Source organism: Coenobita brevimanus, chromosome 29, assembly GCF_032717465.1.
Source record: "Coenobita brevimanus isolate Jiangsu-jjx chromosome 29, ASM3271746v2, whole genome shotgun sequence".
Classification (NCBI taxonomy): domain Eukaryota; kingdom Metazoa; phylum Arthropoda; class Malacostraca; order Decapoda; family Coenobitidae; genus Coenobita; species Coenobita brevimanus.
The window spans coordinates 286,720-305,868 of record NC_136982.1 but is presented as its reverse complement, the minus strand read 5'-3'; the positions used below and the strand labels follow the sequence as shown (position 1 = coordinate 305,868).

Genomic DNA, 19,149 nt, shown 5'->3' with positions numbered 1-19,149 from the left:
TATTGTGTTAAGGTTGTCCTGTGTTGCAGAACGAAAGTAATAATCCGCAACAGCCTCAACACATTCCTCTGAAGAACGTTTATGAATATTTACTTCCCCAGAGAATCGATCATATGTTATTTGTTAATCTGAAAAACGTTCTTAAATGCACCTTCAACTTAGGAAAGGTCATGAATACCGCCCCAGGGACTCGATCATAGTTTGCTTTTGAATCTGACAACAATAAGATAGAAAGTTTAAGAACACCGCCCCAAGAAATCAATCATTACTTTGTGAATCCGGCAACCACAGTCGCCGCTGCGGAGTGGTGGTGGTGGTAGACGTGAAGCAGAGGCGTGGATGCGTGTCAGTGTTGATTCGTAGCCCAGAGGAAGAGTATGGCTCGCCGCGCAGCTTCCCTTCTCCGCTCTGTTGCTCTTCAGCAACAACATTCTCTCCCGGCAATTTCCCGCCTTAGTGGTGCGAGAAAGGAGTATTCCACGATCATTCAAGATGACCTGATACTCAGATCTCCCTTTACCGACGTTGAGGTTCCAAACGTTCCCCTGGCGAAGTATATATTTGACGCACAAGAACAGCACGCTGGAAGACTCGCTTTTGTGAGTATTGTTATTCTCTACTTAACCCTTCACCACGATTTTTTAAATTTAGTTTGTACATGTCATCTTCGCCTATTATTGTTAAGGAGAGACCACGAATTGGGGAGATTAGATTACAACCCTCCACTAAAAAAATTTCCCTCATCTAATCGCAGGAAGATAGCAGGGAAAATCTTAAGTCATTGTACTGTAGTGAAACGCGAAAATGTGCGACGTCAAAATCAGTGTATTTGTCCTTTGTTTTAAAATTAAGTTTTTCTTGTCCAGATGCAGAAACTTATTGAAGCTTGTGCATGCCATTATTCATGTAAATCGGCCTGTGTGTGTGTGTGTGTGTGTGTGTGTGTGTGTGTGTGTGTGTGTGTGTGTGTTTTCCGCATATTTCATGGCAATCAGTATCAAATTAAAATTACTGATATTCTGCCAGTGGACCACAGTGATAAAAGATAATGCATGTACTTAATTCTTGCTTAGCTAAGTCCCCGTACGAGGCAGCTTTGAGGGGTCAGTTGATTTCGTACAAACTTCGATTTTTTTTTTTGTAGTGCCATATATTTTTCGTGTGTGTGTGTGTGTGTGTGTGTGTGTGTGTGTGTGTGTAATTCATTTGATTATGATCTTCATTTCTATTACAAATCGTACCAGATCGAGTTATCATACCTCACCCAACATGACCTTCCCACGTCAGACCTAGGTATATCGCCTAACCAAACCACCAAATTCAGCCTAATCTAACCTAACCTAACCAAGTGCTGTCCTCCACCCTCTACTTTTCCACTCAGCAGCATTGCCTCACCAGACCAAACCAGATCAAATCAAGCTAAACCCGAGCAATCCTAATGCTCCCCCTCCCCCACCCTAATCTTTGCCACTCCGCCGCACCATAACTCAGCAACTTAACTACTACGTGGTTGGCAGGAAATTGAATAGGCATTACTTATGAGGTAGAAATGAGTCTCTTTGGTAATTAGGTACATCGACCCTCCAATCTTACTTGATTCTGCCATCAACTGACCTGAAAAGGGTTGGTATCTTCGTCAGGTTAGGATAAACACACTTCAGTTCCTGAGTAGTATTTCAACATTTTTTTTTTTTTTTTTACAACGATTAATGTTAAAATCCAAGCATTTTCCATAAAGAACCACAAAGCACTCATAGATCGCATACCTCCGTCCACGCCTTAAAAATTATAATGCTGTACTGTAATTCCTTTTTCCAAGCATGTGAATACTTTACGCTGTCACTTAGTCAACTAATCCTACAACCTCAGTCTGTCCCCTTACACAGTTTCAGAGAGCGCATACCTCAGGCAATACCAATTCATTTGATTTCCTGCATCCAGATCTACCTCAAAATCTAATCCACTATTCACCAAATTTTGTTAAAATCCGATATCAACTTTTTGAGGCATCTCGTTAACAGACGCGAGTGAATACGTGGCCTCTTCCGGTTTCATTGGCGGAGGTTAAACTAGTGCAGTGTGAGATATATCAACTGGCAGAAAGACGTAAGATTCCTTGATGGTAAGAACACACACACACACACACACACACACACACACACACACACACATTTGTTTACAAGAGCAGTGTACCTACAGTGTACCTAGCGGCGTAGTGCCAAGAACCATTTTTAGATTTTTTTTTAGGTAGCAAACCACAGGGGTTATCAGAATCGTTTTGTTCGGTCTTTGTGTGTGTGTGTGTGTGTGTGTGTGTGTGTGTGTGTGTGTGTGTGTGTGTGTGTGTGTGTACCAAAATATTTACTGTGGTTTGGTTGTACAGTGTTCGGTAATATGGACGAAGATAAAAGCATAATCAAGCAGACAGGCCGGGGTTACTGAACAACGACATGCAATGGCAAACAATATTCACGCGTTAAGCTCAAGATAGTTTATAAATACACTCCAGGTATACTCAAGAGGGAGGCTGGCATAGGTCCATCTTTATCAAGGCGCTCAACACTTGTGCACATGACTCAGCTGAATAAAATTGTTTGGCGTCGGCTGGAATTGATTACTAGAGTTGTCCCGATCAGGAGAGGGTTAGTGGTGTTTGTATTGACACTTGGGCTCCTATAGCTCACACTCAGTTGGCATAAAACTGGAGAGAAGACGCGACCATGAGACTAAGGAAATGTCAGGACTATAAATAAAGCGACCCTGACCTTTTGGTGCTGTGTCAACTTCCACATAAATATCGCTAAATATCATCGCGATAAATAACGCAACAGTGAACAGTGAATCTCAAACAATATTCGAATCTGTGGAGCCCAACATACTTTTTAGGATGCTGTAAGCGTTTCATATTATTGTTCGACTGTAGTGAAATTATAGTCTTGTTCGCAACTGTACCGACGAAACCCTGTCACAGGAAACTCATCTGCGTCATACTGTGGATTTAACCCCTTCGATATGGTGACGTGTTTTTGTAGTTTTTCCTTTCCGACAAGGAGAGTATGCTTTCACCCGTTTGTTTGTAGGGTTACTCAAAACCAAATTTGGTTGGTAGGTAGCCCATGTCCCAGAGAACAATTGATTAACATTTGAGACCGATCTGGATCGTATTACAGATTCTGGATCCGGAAAACACTTTTTGCAAAACCCTAATCAGTGATGAGAAATCCTAACCCATTAAGAAGAGTGGTTTGGAAATTACGATGCCCTTGTCGGAGAGATGCGCTCCACTGAGTGCCCATCTAATTCCTGCTGTTGTTGCCAGAGGAACACCATCGTGTGGTGGCACCGATGTACCTGGGCGGCTCAACTGCCTGGTCATACAAATTGCTTCAGCCATTCCCTCACTCCCGAAAGGTGAATGAAATAGTCTGAAAAAAGCAAGAATTATGAATGTAATTGGACTGAAGGGGCTTTAAGCACTGCACTGCGATTCCTTTTTTTATCATTGCTATTTCCGAACGTTAATTGCGCCTCAAGAGAAATTCGCCAGATGTTACCTTTTGAGTTGTGGAGACGGCTCCCTCTGAAGAGAAGGGCGTAGATTTGGCAGTGGGAGTAAGAAATGAATATACTGTACAAGTTGGACATTGCTAACGCTGACTAAGCCGTCCCAACAACACACGAGAAAGCATCTGGCGCGATGGAAGAGGAGCGTTGTAAATAGACCGCCTTGTGTTTAGCTCAGGGAAGAATTGTTTATATGGACGGACTGGATGTAGCCATTAACCCCTTCACTATAAAGGTGGCCTCCAAACCTGAATAAAATTACCTTGTATCTGCAGGCATGAAGAATGTCACCGTAGCAAACGTATTAATGGAGATTCTAGCTAATCCTCTTCACGACAAGGGGTTAAACCTGAGCTGAATAAATCGTGTGGGGGTACCGTAGCATAATCGTGCCTGATTGTATGCGTATCAAATGCAGTGTTGGGTGGTGGAGGAGGGGGAGGACACTTGTGACACCATGTAGTTTGGTGATTTTTTTTTTTTTTTTCTTGCGGTGGAAAGTGCTCATACAAAGGAGCGGTTTAGTAGAGCAATTGTTGTTGTTGTTGTTGATGACGACGACGACGACGATGATGATGATGATGATGGATCCCAGACTCATCTGGACGTGAACCCAGCTGACTGCAAGCTGAAGTTGCCTTTCTCCTGCAATCCACCATTCCCATTTCGGGTGATAGGAAGGGAGCTGAGGGATGTTTGAGTAACAGAGAACATAAGAACATAAGAACATAAGAAGAGAGGATAACTGCAGTAGGCCGGTTGGCCCATGCTAGGCAGCTCCTAGAAGAGTAACTGAATTACTAGAATGAGATAAGGACAGCAAAGAAGAAGGCTCTCCCCCGCCCTCCAAACCCTCCAGCCGAAGCCGGCAGGAAAAAGTCAGAAAGAACACCACGCCGTATAGAATAACTGGCATGGACATTTTACAGGAAAGCGTGGACATTTATCGGTACTAGGCTAGTGCATGAAGGCACGCCTCTAACTGGAGCGATGAAACGTTTGATGGTGCTTCGAAAATGTGCGATGAAAGGAATAAACGTTTGATTGAGGCTACGAAAACGTGCAGTGAAAGACTTGCCAACTGCGCCCTGTAAACAGTCATTGCTGTTAACGTTTGACAAAGGCTTCGAGCAAAGGCAGAATTGGCAGTGTGCGTAGTTCTGTGGCAGGGGTGTGTCAGCCTCGTGCCTGCAATCAGTGTTGGTTGGGTCAAGTAGGTCCTGGGGTGGGTCGCGGCACGGTAAGCCAGTGTTCACGTGACTCGCCCTGCCCGCTTTGACCTTGGTGGGATCGAACCTGCTGTCACGCCATGTCAACCAGCTGCTGGGGGCGGTGAAGGTGGAGGCAGCTGGATAGGTTACCGTATTCTCCTTGGCTTTGGAAATTTCTTAATACCACCTCTTTAGTGGTTCATTTTTTATCCCCCTGTATGTTACTGATGCGGTTATGTCGATATTACGAAAGTCAATTTCAACCTACGAGTATTAAGGTGTGACAAATATAATAAATCGCTTAGAAGTGCCTCGAAGCCTCCTAGGCCAGCGAGAATACGGCTATTGCATTATTATTATTGACAACCAAGAGCAACAATAACAGCAACACCAACTACTACTACTACTACTACCATACTACTGCCTACTACTACATTGTTATTTTTCTTATTATTATTATTATTATTTCTTGCCACCGCCAGACAATTATAATTATACAAACTAGGCCAGGCCTCTAGTAGTGAAGCATTTAATAAGGCTACAACTAACCCTTCCAATTCAGTAATTCTATAGTTAACACGTGTTCTTATAGTGCCTTGATAACCCCCAAGAGGTGTCGAAGTGGGGTCTTGGGGGGGATCCAGAAAAGCATCCTAAAAAATTTGAACTTCATATATTTTAATACATTCATACACAACAATAATTTGTATATGAATGTTTTGTTGATAAAAGTATCCATGCAAATCACCTGTTCTTAGCAATCCACCTTTCTCATTTTACTTGCAGGTAATTGAAAGTGAAAGTTATTTGGAGTTGAACTTAGGGGTATCGGGGCCGAAAAAGATTAAGACCCGCAGTTCTATACTAAGGCTGGTAAAATCCACGGCAACATCGAAGCCTAACCTGGTCCAGCAAGTACACCTCTGAGACATTTTCACACGATATGTACCTGTTTTTAATGCAGAGTACGCTACCTCGAAAATTATCAGTCCCGATATTTTCAACTTCCTTTTATTCCAAGACTTGCAAGTGGCCATTTGCGAACTGGAGGTGACCAATTGCGAACTGGACGTGGCCAAGTGCGAACCGGACGCGGCCAACTGCATCACATTTTTGCTACCAGACCATTTTGTTAATCTTAGGCAAGACCCGTTGAATGAGGACGTGAAAGCAACGTCTGACCCCTTAATTGGAAAGTCCGCCGTGAATACTGAAGAAAATCTGGAGGCTGCTATCAGGAATGAATTAAGAAAACGTCATGGGACTGGAGGGGTTAACATCACGGACTTTGCTTCATCGTTATCGACTTTACGCCTTACACGTCGCGTAACACCCCACAGACGTACGTACACACACTCGACCTTGTAGTTACCTGTTATGCATACAGATCAGCTGCGTCTCCGTCAGAAATTTAAGCAGCACAACGTCTGAGTCCTGAGCTGCATTACACTTAACAGTCATGTCTGAGTTATGCAAAGGAAGCACACTGGACCCATTTATGATGCATTATGCAGTAACAACCATTTTTTGACTTGGGAGTTAGTCTAATTCATTTTGCAGTTGTCGGGTAAGCTGTCAGTATTGCTTATAAATACTTGGGTAATTTTATATATGATTACATATTTATATACAGTATACCAGTATACTGTATATTTATATATATAATTTTTTTGTGTCCGATTCTGGGCAAAGGCTTCAGGGCCTATATCTCGGGGGCAGTAGCCTATCCCAAGGCCCAGTAGTCCTCTTACACCTCCACATGTAACCACTTCGGCGCTAACACCCACCGTCCATATTGAATACATGCTAGGGCTGTCTCATACAGGACTGGTGTATTGGTATTAGCAGGGGTATTTTTACGACATGTCAGCGGGTCATCTGGTAGATCAGGAAAGTCTGCTTTTAATGAAATTCAAATCCTTAAACTGTTCCCTACCCCAGCCGGGATTCGAACCTGGGTCCATCAGGACTGCAGGCCGCCTCTCTACCGATTCAGCCACCGCCTCCATACAGTACATACTGTAAAATATAGTATATATACATAATATATAATATACCGGTAAACATACATATACATACATACCGGTATATATATATATATATATATATATATATATATATATATATATATATATATATATATATATATAGATATATGTGTGTGTGTGTGTGTGTGTGTGTGTGTGTGTGTGTGTGTGTGGTAATTACAGTATCTCATAATTACAGTGATTATGTGCGTTACCGGCTCCAATGGAGAGATCACATAATCGCTGTCTGCAGCTGCTTGTACCGGTACGGTATGTAGGTTAATCACTGTAACGTAGTAATTCACATATACATATCATACGACATGTACACAAAACTCGTAAAATTATTGTATTATTTGCTCTTAATACTTTCAGTAAGATGATGTAATTTTGATTATATTAATGCTACTACCAAGCTGTTCTATTCAGCTTTGAGCATACTTCAGACTGGAGATAATTACATATAACCATTACTACACGAGGTTTATCATATTGTTTAATAAAAGCAGCAAATTATAAAAACTGTAAACGCCATGGAAGGGAAGTGGTTAATTTAATACTTATACTCATTTTTTATCAAATTTTCTTTTGTACCGTGGAAATCTGACTCTCCTATACAACATGAGTAGCTACCTTTCAGCATGTGGCCTACACTACAACAGGTGGGGGAGGCAAGGTTTGGTGCAAATAGAAGGGCCTGATGGGTTCATGCGAAAGCGAGTTTTGTGCACATTACACAACCAGAGTAGACTTGATATCGTTTATAGTAGACGCAGACCTTCAGTAGCTGCCCTTTGTACTGTGGTAGATAGGTACAAGGTCGAGTGGGTCTGTGTAGGCTATAAGTTTTTGAGTATTAGGCCACATGTACCGTGACAGGAGGATTATGATAACATGCGTAGTGTTTAGCCCCTTTTATTCCCTTGACATTTAACCTCCAGACGATGTTATGCAGGTCAGAACCCCCTGGCAGCGAAGGAGTTACGCTACTGTACTGAGAAATAGGCTGGATCTAACCCCTCCCATTCATAAAATCGTCTTGTGTTGCAATGACTGTCTAACCCTCACTGTTTGTAGTCTCCTCAAGGCTAAATGGAATGGTGTGTAAAAAGCAAGACTGAAGAAATGTTTTATTGGACTAAAGGATTGTAACATTACCCGATGTTTTTTTTTTCTGTCTGCTGTCTATCTATCTACATTCAAAAGCCTTAATCCCGTAAGGGGTGGCCACAAACAAATCTCCTCCATGTTGCCCTGACTCCTGCCATTTCACTGCTCTCCCCCAGCTAACCCCCCCCTCTCTCTCCTATACCGCTCCACACCATCCCGTCATCGCATCCTCTGTCTCCCCCTCCCTCTCCCCCCCCCTTCCACCTTGCTCACATACACTAGTATGCACTCTCCACTTTAGTCTCTGGCTATCCATCCTCTCCACATGGCCAAACCACCTCAGTGTATTTCTCCCAACGCTTTCCATCACATCCACATCCACACCACAACGCTCCTTCATTTCCTCATTAATACTCTCTCCATGTAACTCCACATGCTCCCCTCAGATAAATCATTTCCACTGCGCTCAATCTTGACTTGTTTTCTTCCAACAACACCCAGCATCGCTTCCATACGTTTAGAGTTGTTTAGAGTTGGTATGAGAGTACTGTCATGCAGCGACTTTTTCACTTCCATTTCTTATCACTGCTTTCAAAGAACCAGCGACAATTCTTCACAGTTGTACCCTTTCAAGCACGTCTTCCTCTAAACTTAACGTTATTTATTTATTTTGCTTATGCTATGAACGGATTTTGGTAAGACTAACTAGGTGTTTAGTCCAGTGTGTGTGTGTGTGTGTGTGTGTGTGTGTGTGTGTGTGTGTGTGTGTGTGTGTGTGTGTGTGTGTGTGTGTGTGTGTGATCTTTTTAGGTAACGTTATCCTCAGTTTCCGTTGGTACCTACAAACGATGTTATTCAACAGGGAAATTACCTCTTGTTTTGAAGGATTTAGTAAAAGCCATATCTAACCCAAAAAACCTGAAGCAAATCGTCTGTATATAGCAGGAGCGTAGTTGAAAGACGTCATGGTGGTGGGATAAAAGATTTGAGAAGTGAAAGTTTAGCCAAATGGTTTTCTCCTGTGTATCCCACCGTCGCCTGATTCTCTCCAATTTAATATGGATGGAAGAAATGAGGAGAAAAGGTTCATGTTATATCTGCCGTGGGTTCAAAATTTGAGGAGAGGTTCATCCACTAAACAAAAAAATGCACTGCGCTAAGGGTTTGAGGAGCATAAATTCAACCATGTGTTCTCTCCTGTGTGTTAGGATCTAAGCAGGATACGTTCATCTATATATACTGTTTCCTGTGTCTGCTGTGGGGTTGAAATACTGTATGCGGGGAGGAGCAGCTATGTGTTCTCCTGGCTTGCCTCAGGTGGTGTAAAGATAAAGTCACACGGGGGTTAGGAGTGGGGTAGGACGGATACAAGACAGACGGCGTGATGATAGCGCTATGTAAACAGTGGCACAGTGTGGGTTTGGCTGATTACTGAGGACTGGCGTTTGTGAACATCCACCTTACAACCTCAGTGGCAATCAGTTGGGTTCGAGCAAATGTCAACAGCTTCCTTAAAAACATGAGACCATTACCAAACCCGACCGAGCCTCAACGTCGCCTCACTTTGCAATACTTTCTAGCCTCCTTTCGTCATACTGGCCTCTGACGTGTACTCTCGCCATGGCAACAAGGAACCGTACTCTTATCATGACCCAAATCTTCCTGGGTCCTCATGCATCAAGGCTCTTAACAAGTCTGCAGGATAAACGAGTGCCCATACCAGTTTAATATTATCAGGAGTTATTTTTGGATTTGTCACTATTTTTCTCAGTTATTCATTCTAATGTGATTGTTAAAGAGATCGTATCGTACCTGCAAGAGTGAGGATAAAGGTACAAACAAGCAGTCTTATATGCAGCTGAGGGTTAAGAATGTAAATACGGTACTGAATCCGGGACTTTCCCTCCTCCCTCGACCACAGACAAGGCGAAGAGATGTGAGGGGGGATGCATCCGTATTCACAAACTTTCTGGAGGTTAAGTTGCGTGGAAGATTGTTTGCTTACGCTTTCGTCTCCACTCTCACAGCAACCAGACACGTCACACCGAAGTAGCCTGAATATAAGAGTGAAACAATACGAAAAGCAAATCCATTTCTGAACTTGTTTTTTCTGCATATTGGTTTAACATCCTTGACTTTATAATGACCGTTCTTCCCCCTTTACAAATTTACTAAAACTTAAAACGTATATGATAGATTGTTTACCCTCATGACTTCACCTAAACAGCTACCATGCATTTAAAAACCAAACTGAAATCAGTATTAGAGTAAATAATACGAAAATAAAGTTGTTTGAGAGAGAGAGAGAGAGAGAGAGAGAGAGAGAGAGAGAGAGAGAGAGAGAGAGAGGGAATGCTGGTGGAAGTGAAAGTAGGGTGTACCGTAGTGTGTGTGTGTGTGTGTGTGTGTGTGTGTGTGTGTGTGTGTGTGTGTGTGTGTGTGTGTGTGTGTGTGTGTGTGTGTGTGTGTGTGTGTGTGTGTGTGTGTGGTGAAGGGGCAAGTGAAACTAAAATTAGGAGAGGGACAGGAGGGTGGAGAGAGAGGGAGTGAGGGGAGGACAGGGAGGAGTGGGAGTGAGAGGCAAAATAGGGAATGGAAACGAAAGGAGATAGGGAGGGGAAAGAGTGAAACGGAGTGGGACTGATAGTGAAATAGGGAGTGGGAATGAGAATGAAATGGGGAGAGGGTAGCGAGAGTGAAATAGGGAGAAGCATGCGAGAGTGAAATTGGGAGGGGGGAGCGAGAGGGAAATGGGGCGGGGAGTGAGAATGAAACAGGGAGAGAGTTAGGTGAGGAGGGGGAGTGAGAGTGATATCCTTCCTTCAAGATTCTTCAGGTAGGTTCAAAGTCCGATGCAAATGAGCGAGTATTTATTCAGACAACTTGAACTCTATCTGGCCTCAATCGGTCCTGCATCAGAACGGATCATAGAGCTGGAGAGGTGCCGGGCTGCTTCCCTGCCAGACCAGAGTAAGCATCTTTTAGGAGTGACGCCTGCTGACACTACAAAAAAATAGCACGTAGGGCAGAAGCACACTTACAACTCCACACTTACACACTACTAGATATATCCTAATACATATTGACATCCAGAGTCTAACTTGAAAGGAAATATTAAATCATGGTGACGAAAATAGTAAGTCAAATGGGGAGTAGTGAGAGTGAGGTGGAAAGGAAGAGTAAGAGTGAAATAGGGAGAGGGGAGTGAGAGTACGGAGGGTGAGAGAAGCGAAAGAGCAAACGTAAGAAAAATCAAGATAGAAAAACTCACTAAAAAAATATAAGATAAAACGTAGCAGCTCAGCCTCGATCCCAGCAATGAATTAATGGACAGGTTCGTATTAAAAAGGTGCAAGGTAATGTTGTATCAGCAAGAGAACGGTCACTCATGCAGAATATCAAAAAATCACGTCCAGCCCTGCACCTGATATCCCTGACCGTGACATCCTCCTTACCTGTTTGTCATCATCATCATCATCAACCTCATGTCATCATCAGTTATCTGTCAATCAGTTATCATCATCAATCATCAGTAACAGCCACCACCACCACCAACAACAACATCCCTGTTACCTGTTTTTCATCATCATCATCATTATCAGTCAATCATCCACCACCACTACCATCTTTCCTCTACCAAAGGATGGGGTGAGGTAGGGTCCAGGAAACAAGCTAACAAGACTCGAAGGAGGGAACACCATAAACACCTTCGAAATTGGCCGGATACTCATTCACACACCACTCAGGCTCCCGGAATCATGACTTCATCTCACAGGCCTAACCATCTGCACATATTTTTTCTATTTTGCTTTTGTCGTGTGTGTGTGTGTGTGTGTGTGTGTGTGTGTGTGCGTGTGCGCCCTGTTATTTGATATTTAAGATAATATAACAGGGGGAGTGTCCAAGCATGTAGCATGGAGAATAACTGGTGCTGAGGACCGATGAAGCCTGGAGATTAAGACTTAACAACAATTTCTGAGGTAGCCACATACGCAAATCGTGTCTGAGAACAGTTTCGGCCCGACTTGGACCCTCTTAAGTTAGGAATGGAATGGGAACATAGGGTATGCTTGTAGCCGATCCAAAAGCGAGGTGAGGGGTACGGAGATAAGCAGGGGAGGTAAGGAGGGAGGAGAGGGGGATGGAAGGGAGGGATGCAACGGGGTTAGGAGGGAGAGAGAGAGAGAGAGAGAGAGAGAGAGAGAGAATGTGCACGCTCAGTGGTCAAGGTTTCTCTCACACCCGGGAAGTCATGGAGGTGACTTGGTTCAGCCAGGAGTGGAATGTACAGTCGGTGTCAAAATCCTGTCGCCTTTCCTGGTTATTCTCTCCATGGCCTTTGACAGTGTGGTGAATCCGTAGCAACCGACGCTGATAGAATTATTTGGCCGCAAATCAGTGTCGTCAGTGTCTTGGCTGCGGAATTACCACACTTGGCCGTTATTCTCAAACATATTTACAATCGATTCCCTGTCGTAACTTAGATATAATTTTACAGGATGAACTAGACTTGGGAAGCTTTTGTACTTCTTTTCCTGATCTTCCTGCAGATAATAACTGTAAGCTGCAGTAATTTTCGCCTCACAGGTAAGATCTATTTATGAAGTTTGAACAGGAGACAGAGGAAGAATCGACAGCCTCCACGTCCTTCCTGCAAATCAAAACCTGAGTTACGACGGACCTGGTGAAAGAGAAAAGTAGATAAGGCGACTAAACTGTTGATGTTGCCTGTACGTCATGGGTGTGAAGGGATTAAGGGCTGCCAGTCTCTCGTTCCTAGCCTTATCATTCAACTCTCGCCAGGAACACTTGAGCACACGATGCCTCATGACGTGCAGTGATAAGGGGATTTACGTGCGAAGTCACCGTGATTAGCTTCGTGTTACCCTTGAGCTTCTTTCTTTAATTCTTTCATATATTCTTTTCTTCCTTCCTTCCCTCCTTTGTCTTTCTTTCCTTCCTTTCTTTAATTCTTTCACTCAGTAATTCATTTATTCTTTCTTTATCCACATACTTGTTCTGCTATATTGTTGACGTACCGTATCTATTCTTTCTACTAAGATGTCTACTGTTTATTCTTAAATCGATTTTTTTTTTAAGTTAGGAGAGCCTTCAAACTGCAAGGGTTATAATATATTGCCTTCATTAACCCTTTCTATAGAGTTCGTATAGGCTGTAAAAATACTCATATTTGCTAGGATAAAATGAAAAACACATGACTAGGAATTATGTGAAATGGGCTTGTTACTGGAGGTAGAGTATATATTTTTCCGATCGTCGACATGCGCACGGCTTCACGTTATACCATACTGTTATACCATACTTTTTCTTTATGCAGGGAAGAAGGAACCAAAGGCCAGGAGCCCGCAGATTGTTCCCCTCAAGAAAAACAAAAACAAAAGCCAAATTCAAGATCCGTATCATACTGTTATACCATACTTTTATACACTGTTGTTATACCTTACTGTTATTCCATGTTGAACTTTTCGTGGGAACTTTCTTCGTGTATACAGATGTGATTTTAAGCCCATAAAATTAACGCTTTACCTGTTTTACCCTAACCCTGCCTGAAATTGCCCTCCCTCCATCTATATTGCCGAGTTGTAACAAGGGGACTAACGCTAGAATACGATGGTGCTCACGATGTGCTGTAGAAAGAGTGTAGAGTCGTAGTATTGTCTTTTTCTGCCAATGATCTACTTGCAATATGCCGTAAAGTGATGAAAATTTAGGTCAGGTTAAGGTAAAAGGACTATAGAATAACGTGACACAGGCGAAAACGGGAAGAAGCGCTCGAAAAACTAAGCAGACGACAGTAGACAATACAGACCCGTGTGTGTTGCGGTGGTGGGTGTTGTTTGCTGGTGTTTGCTTTTGTTAGCTGTTGATCCCTGGCAATGGGCCGTTGCTGACTCACTCTCGCGCGCCTCCACTAGACAAACTTTTAGCTGCCTATCTGTTGCCTAACGATACTTCCTGCGAGTTCATTGGACAACACTTCCTGTAAGAGTTCATTCAAGTGGCAGTGTTGGAAACGTGAAGATTGTGTGGGACGAAGTTCACACACACACACACACACACACACACACACACACACACACAGAGTTCAGAGTCACGAAAGAAAATGTAAAGTATTCGGTGAAGATCCTCTCTGCTCTGTTAGCTGGCGCCTTTGTTTTCACTGCACAGTCTTGGCGTGGACCCTACCCAGCCCTGAAAGCCTCAAGATACACCAGCCTACGTGACCTTGTTCCTCCCACACATAAATTAAACTTACCTCACAGTTTACATTTGCTTGTATTCCGTCAAGGCTTTGCAGTGAGTCAGGGAATTTCGTGAATTAAAGATCCCTTGGAGTCGTGCCTATTAAAGATCCTAATAATTTGTGCAGTAGGCCTAAACAGGTCTTCGTTCAAGTTTATTGTTATTGCGAGTCACTTTTGTTTATGGGATCGTATTATTTTCACCCTAATAATATTTTGATTAGGCTGTGAAGTTCAGGGTATGTGTCAGAATAAAACTGTAAACAAATATAACCAACTTTACATTAGCCCTGTCAACCCACGTACTTCATTTTTTTTCTGCCAACCCAAGAAATGTAAATTCAGCTTTAGAGAGACTTTGAACTGTACTCAATAATCTTAAAACTTTTTTCAGTGATGACATTTTATTTTCGCTCTCTTCAGGTGATGTTCAACTGAGAGACTTTTGGAATATTTGGTGTTAGATGTAAGCTCTGTTTGCATAACATCAATAATGGACGTCTGTTCCAGATGTAATAAAACTACCAGGAATGAACAAGAATTAAAAAAAAAAAAAAAAAAAAAAAAAAATTTACCCCCAACTTAAATAATCCTTAAATTGACTAAAATGGTCTGGAGTTAACAGGAGTAAAGGGAATGGGTCATGGGAGTGAAGGGGTTTCGCAACTGTATAAATACGCTCCCTACTATCTATATCAGTGGGGTTGGAATGTTCATTTATCTCCCTCTTGGCACAAGGACAGCGGCAAGCATTTATGAACAATCCTAAGTTTGATAGTGTTTAAAATTGACTGTACGTACTTTGGTTTTCGTTCATACAGCTACAAAATACTCCACCTTCAAATTAGAGTGAATATGAAAGTGAAGGAGAAAAGGAAATAAGTAGTGATGTTTAACTTGTGGATATTTGTTTAACTTTTAACAAATGGAGGTTTCCTTATCGTGAAAGGCGGAGATGATCATTTATGAATATGAATCAGGGGCGGGGCTTAAAACTGGCATTGTGATTGGCTAACCCTTAACGTATATCTGGACTGGTGATGGTCCAAGTGTATGTTTTGCAACGTGAATGCGATTATGAATTTTCAGTACTCGCGAATGTGAATAAGAATATTCTGTTTAGAAACGTGAGTTATTCTTTTTTTTTTTTTGTACGAATTAATTTCACTAAGAGTTTCAGCCGTAGAAAATTGAGTGAACAAGTTTCTGTAAATTTTCTATGCCGCCAGGATGCGGGACGAGGACCTAACTCTTGTCATGTATCTCCCCGTGATATCAGACGCGTCCTGGACGACTTCGAACGGACTCAGATCAGATCACTTCAGACAGTCGTTCTCTCTCTCTCTCGTTCAAAAATTCTTGAGATTTAGAGTACATTTCTTGGTTATGAGCTAAAAATTGGAGATTACCTACTTTTTAATGAAAATTTTTTAAAATTTGTCATTGGGCAAATAATCTGGAGAAATACAGACTTTTGGAAATCTGGTAACACTGCATGATCACCAAGCAGCCGTAACTAGCTTGACACAGCTGCTTGGTTGGCAACACCAGCCTAGGGCACTCATTCAACTCATGCTTTTAAAACTCTATGATTTTCAGTAAACTTTACATGATTAATATTCACAAAATGTTCGCATGAAATGTGACTGCAAATGGGAATGCGAATATCGAAAATAAATGCGAATATTTGAGATTGCGGATGCGAATAATCGGACCATCACCAAATTCTGGACCCGAATTGATAAATAATCTCGCGCCGAAGTTGTGTTTGTTGATGATTTTAAGTTTCATTCTAAGTAGTACTGTAGACTTCTTAGCTCCTTTCACTCTGTAATTTGTTCTCCACCTCAGTATCCTCTCACGTGTCACTGATGCAAAGTATGACGATATACAAACGAGCCGGTGTTCAGCGTAATATGAAAAATAAAATCGCCTAGGAAGAGGTGCTACGAAGACTTCTTTACGAGCATTAGGTTAAATCTTTTCGCTACCAAACAGTAACACCAAACGAAAGAAAAAGAAAATGAAAAAACAAAACAAAAAGGGTCCTGGCGTATATATAGGACAACTCGCTCGCTTTTTTCCCCACATCTTTTTTTCCCCTCTGGAGCGTACCATCAAATTATCACCAACTCAGCAGTGTGCAGGGAAAGTAAGCTGAACATGTCTCTTTAAATCCGACACCTGTATTTAGGTGGCTAGGAGACCGTAGCATCTCTTCCCTAGCGATTTATTTGGGTATTACAACTTTTTATCCTGTTATACGTTACTGAGGTAAATTATAGGTATAACAACTAGAGATATATAAGGAGAAATGTACGGTATAGAATATGAAGTTGTAATGTAGATACTAACTCGCCGAAAAAAAAAAGGGTATCACGAACCCTTCAGTGAGAGTATGACAATGAAACCCTTGGTGTTAATTTGACTTAATTGCCCGTGCAGTCGATAGGCGTCATAATATAAAAAAAAGAACAAAAGGAACTGTAGTGTGGGTGAAAATGGAAGATATACTGTATTTTGTGTGTGTCAGCTGCGTAGGCGCGTTCCGTGGCAGCGTGTAAGTGTTATCGACCCACACACCACCTCCCAAACCTACACCGCCCCCTACACCAGTCCTACACCGCCCCCAACACCAGTCCTACACCCTCTTATCCTCAGCTACACCACCCCAACACCCTTCCCAAGTACACTGCCCCCACACCCCCTTACCCCCAGCTACACCAGCCCATTACCCCTTCCCCCCCCCCTTACACCCCTCCTTCACACCCTCACCAACACATTACACCTCTCCTACACCAGCCTTACACCCCCTTTCCCAGCAACACCACCCCTACACCCCCTTCCCAGCTACACACCCCTACACCCCTTTACACCGCCTCTCTACACCACCACACCTTCCACTCTACACCCCCACCCCACTTCAATTTCCCTCCCTCCTCTTCCCACATCTTTCCCTTCTTGGCCCGTTCTCTTAAAGCCATATTCTCATCGACATCATCCCTTTAAGGCAGAACTGAAATAAGGACCTGGATTGTAAAACAGACTGTTACGTGTCGTGGTTTGGAGGAAGATTGGAACTTCATAATAATAATAATAATAATAATAATAATAATAATAACAGCGACTTAATTACCTTCGTGTGTTACATGATGGTTTAAACCTTCTTTCTTCTTCTGCAACTCTATTTCTCAGTTCAGTTCTGCATGAAGTACATTAACATTTTCTTGTATTTTATTTATGCAAACTCTACTGTGCAAAGACAGTTATTATACATTCCATTTAAAGGAAAGGAAAATAAGGTTCAGTACGGTCTGTAATATTAACGAAGAGATCCTCCATTCCATCCACTTTAACCTGACCTGAAATTACGGTCCCTCCATCTTTAATGCTGAGCTGTAACTGGAGATGAGAATATGGTGCCAGTCACGAAGAAATGCTAAGGGAAGCGTATAGAGCAGTATTATTTTATTCTACTGGTACACTGATAAAGGAGTAACACTAGATTATGGTGCTATAAATGAAGATGTGCTATGGCAAGGGTGCAGAGCTGCAGTGTTGCCATATTCTGCCACTGAGCAACGGTCCCTATGCTGCAAAAGGATGACAATCTCAACAGTAAAGCGACAGGACACTAATAAATCTTGTCAAACTAGTAAAATAATAAAGCCACACTCGTTTATTTCCTATTGACCTTTAGTGTAATAAAACTCAGGCTCCTATGACCCACCCAGACGAATAAAACAGCCTAGCGTTACCTGAAATAATATGCAGAATTGAATACCAAAATTGTCCTGATCGTGAGTGTTAATGGTGAATTTTGGCTCCCAAGACTCACCCACTGTTAAATCGTATGGTGTGTGTGGTGGAATGGGGTGGCAGACTTGCTCCCACCATTAGAGGGCCAAGGTTGAGAAAGTTTGTAAATATGGTTCTTGCTATGTTGCCTACGTGACCTTCTTTCGTCCCTCTCACGCTATCTCTGCTGTTTCATCCCCCTGCCCATCATCTCTCTCTCTCTCTCTCTCTCTCTCTCTCTCTCTCTCTCTCGTTGCTATTATTATCTTCGTAGGATGAGAGAGAGAGAGAAGGGATACAACTACGCACTCCCTCTGCTTGCTCTCTTTCCCTCCCTCCCTTCTCTTATTGCCCCTCTCTCCTTCCTGTTTCCTCTCCCCACTCACCACCTCCCTCCCTACTCACTTGACCTTCCCTCCATCTCTTTCATTTCACTACTCATCTCTCCCTTCCCTCCATCCCTTCCTCCCTTTTTTCTCTTCTCTATCATCTGCCTCTCCCTCTTCCCCTCCCTTTAATTTCTCTGCTCCCTCCCTTTTTCCTTAATCTGTCTCCCTCCCTCCCTCCTTCCCCACTCTCGTCTCCCTCCCTCCTTCCCCTCTCTCTCCTTCGCTCCCTCCCTCCCTCCAAGTCTTTTCACAGCCTCATTATTTTGTCCTTCATCCCTGCACGCTCTTCCCTTCCCCCTTTTCCCCTTTGCATTTACTGTCATCACTCATACCCTCCCTGTTCTACCCACCCTCCCTCTTTTCCTCCCCTTCTTTCTCTCCTTCATTTTCCCTCCTTTCTCCCTCCTCCACTCTCCCTGTCTGTGCTCCTTTCTCACTCTTTCTTTCACCCCTGTCAACCTCTTTTCACCCTCCCTCTCTCCCTCCTTCCTTCCGTCCTTCCCTACCTTCCTTTCTTTCCAGGCATCACCCTCCTCTCCTCCTCCCTTTCTCCTCCCTCCAGTCGTACTCTCCTCACACTCCCTCCCTCCCTACATTCTCTTTCCTCCCTCCCTCCCACATTTTCTCTCTCCCTCCCAATTATATCCCTCATTATCTCCCTCCCAGTCATGCATCCTGTGTAGCCCACTCAGTCACCAGCCTCCCTTCTCTCTCTCTCTCTCTCTCTCTCTAACACACACACACACACACACACACACACATACATGCGCGCCTTGCAGCAGTTCAC

The 19,149-nt window shown here is 43.0% G+C and overlaps 1 protein-coding gene across 1 annotated transcript in view; it reads left to right on the top strand.

Annotated features, from left to right (window-relative positions):
* The first annotated feature begins 371 nt into the window (after window positions 1–371).
* Window positions 372–19,149, top strand: part of LOC145394922 (uncharacterized) — a 65,354-nt gene continuing 46,576 nt past the window's right edge. Inside the window, exon 1 of the mRNA XM_080268671.1 lies at window positions 372–599. Coding sequence (XP_080124797.1) covers window positions 378–599 — 222 coding nt within the window. The 5' untranslated portion in view covers window positions 372–377. The remainder of the gene's footprint in view (window positions 600–19,149) is intronic.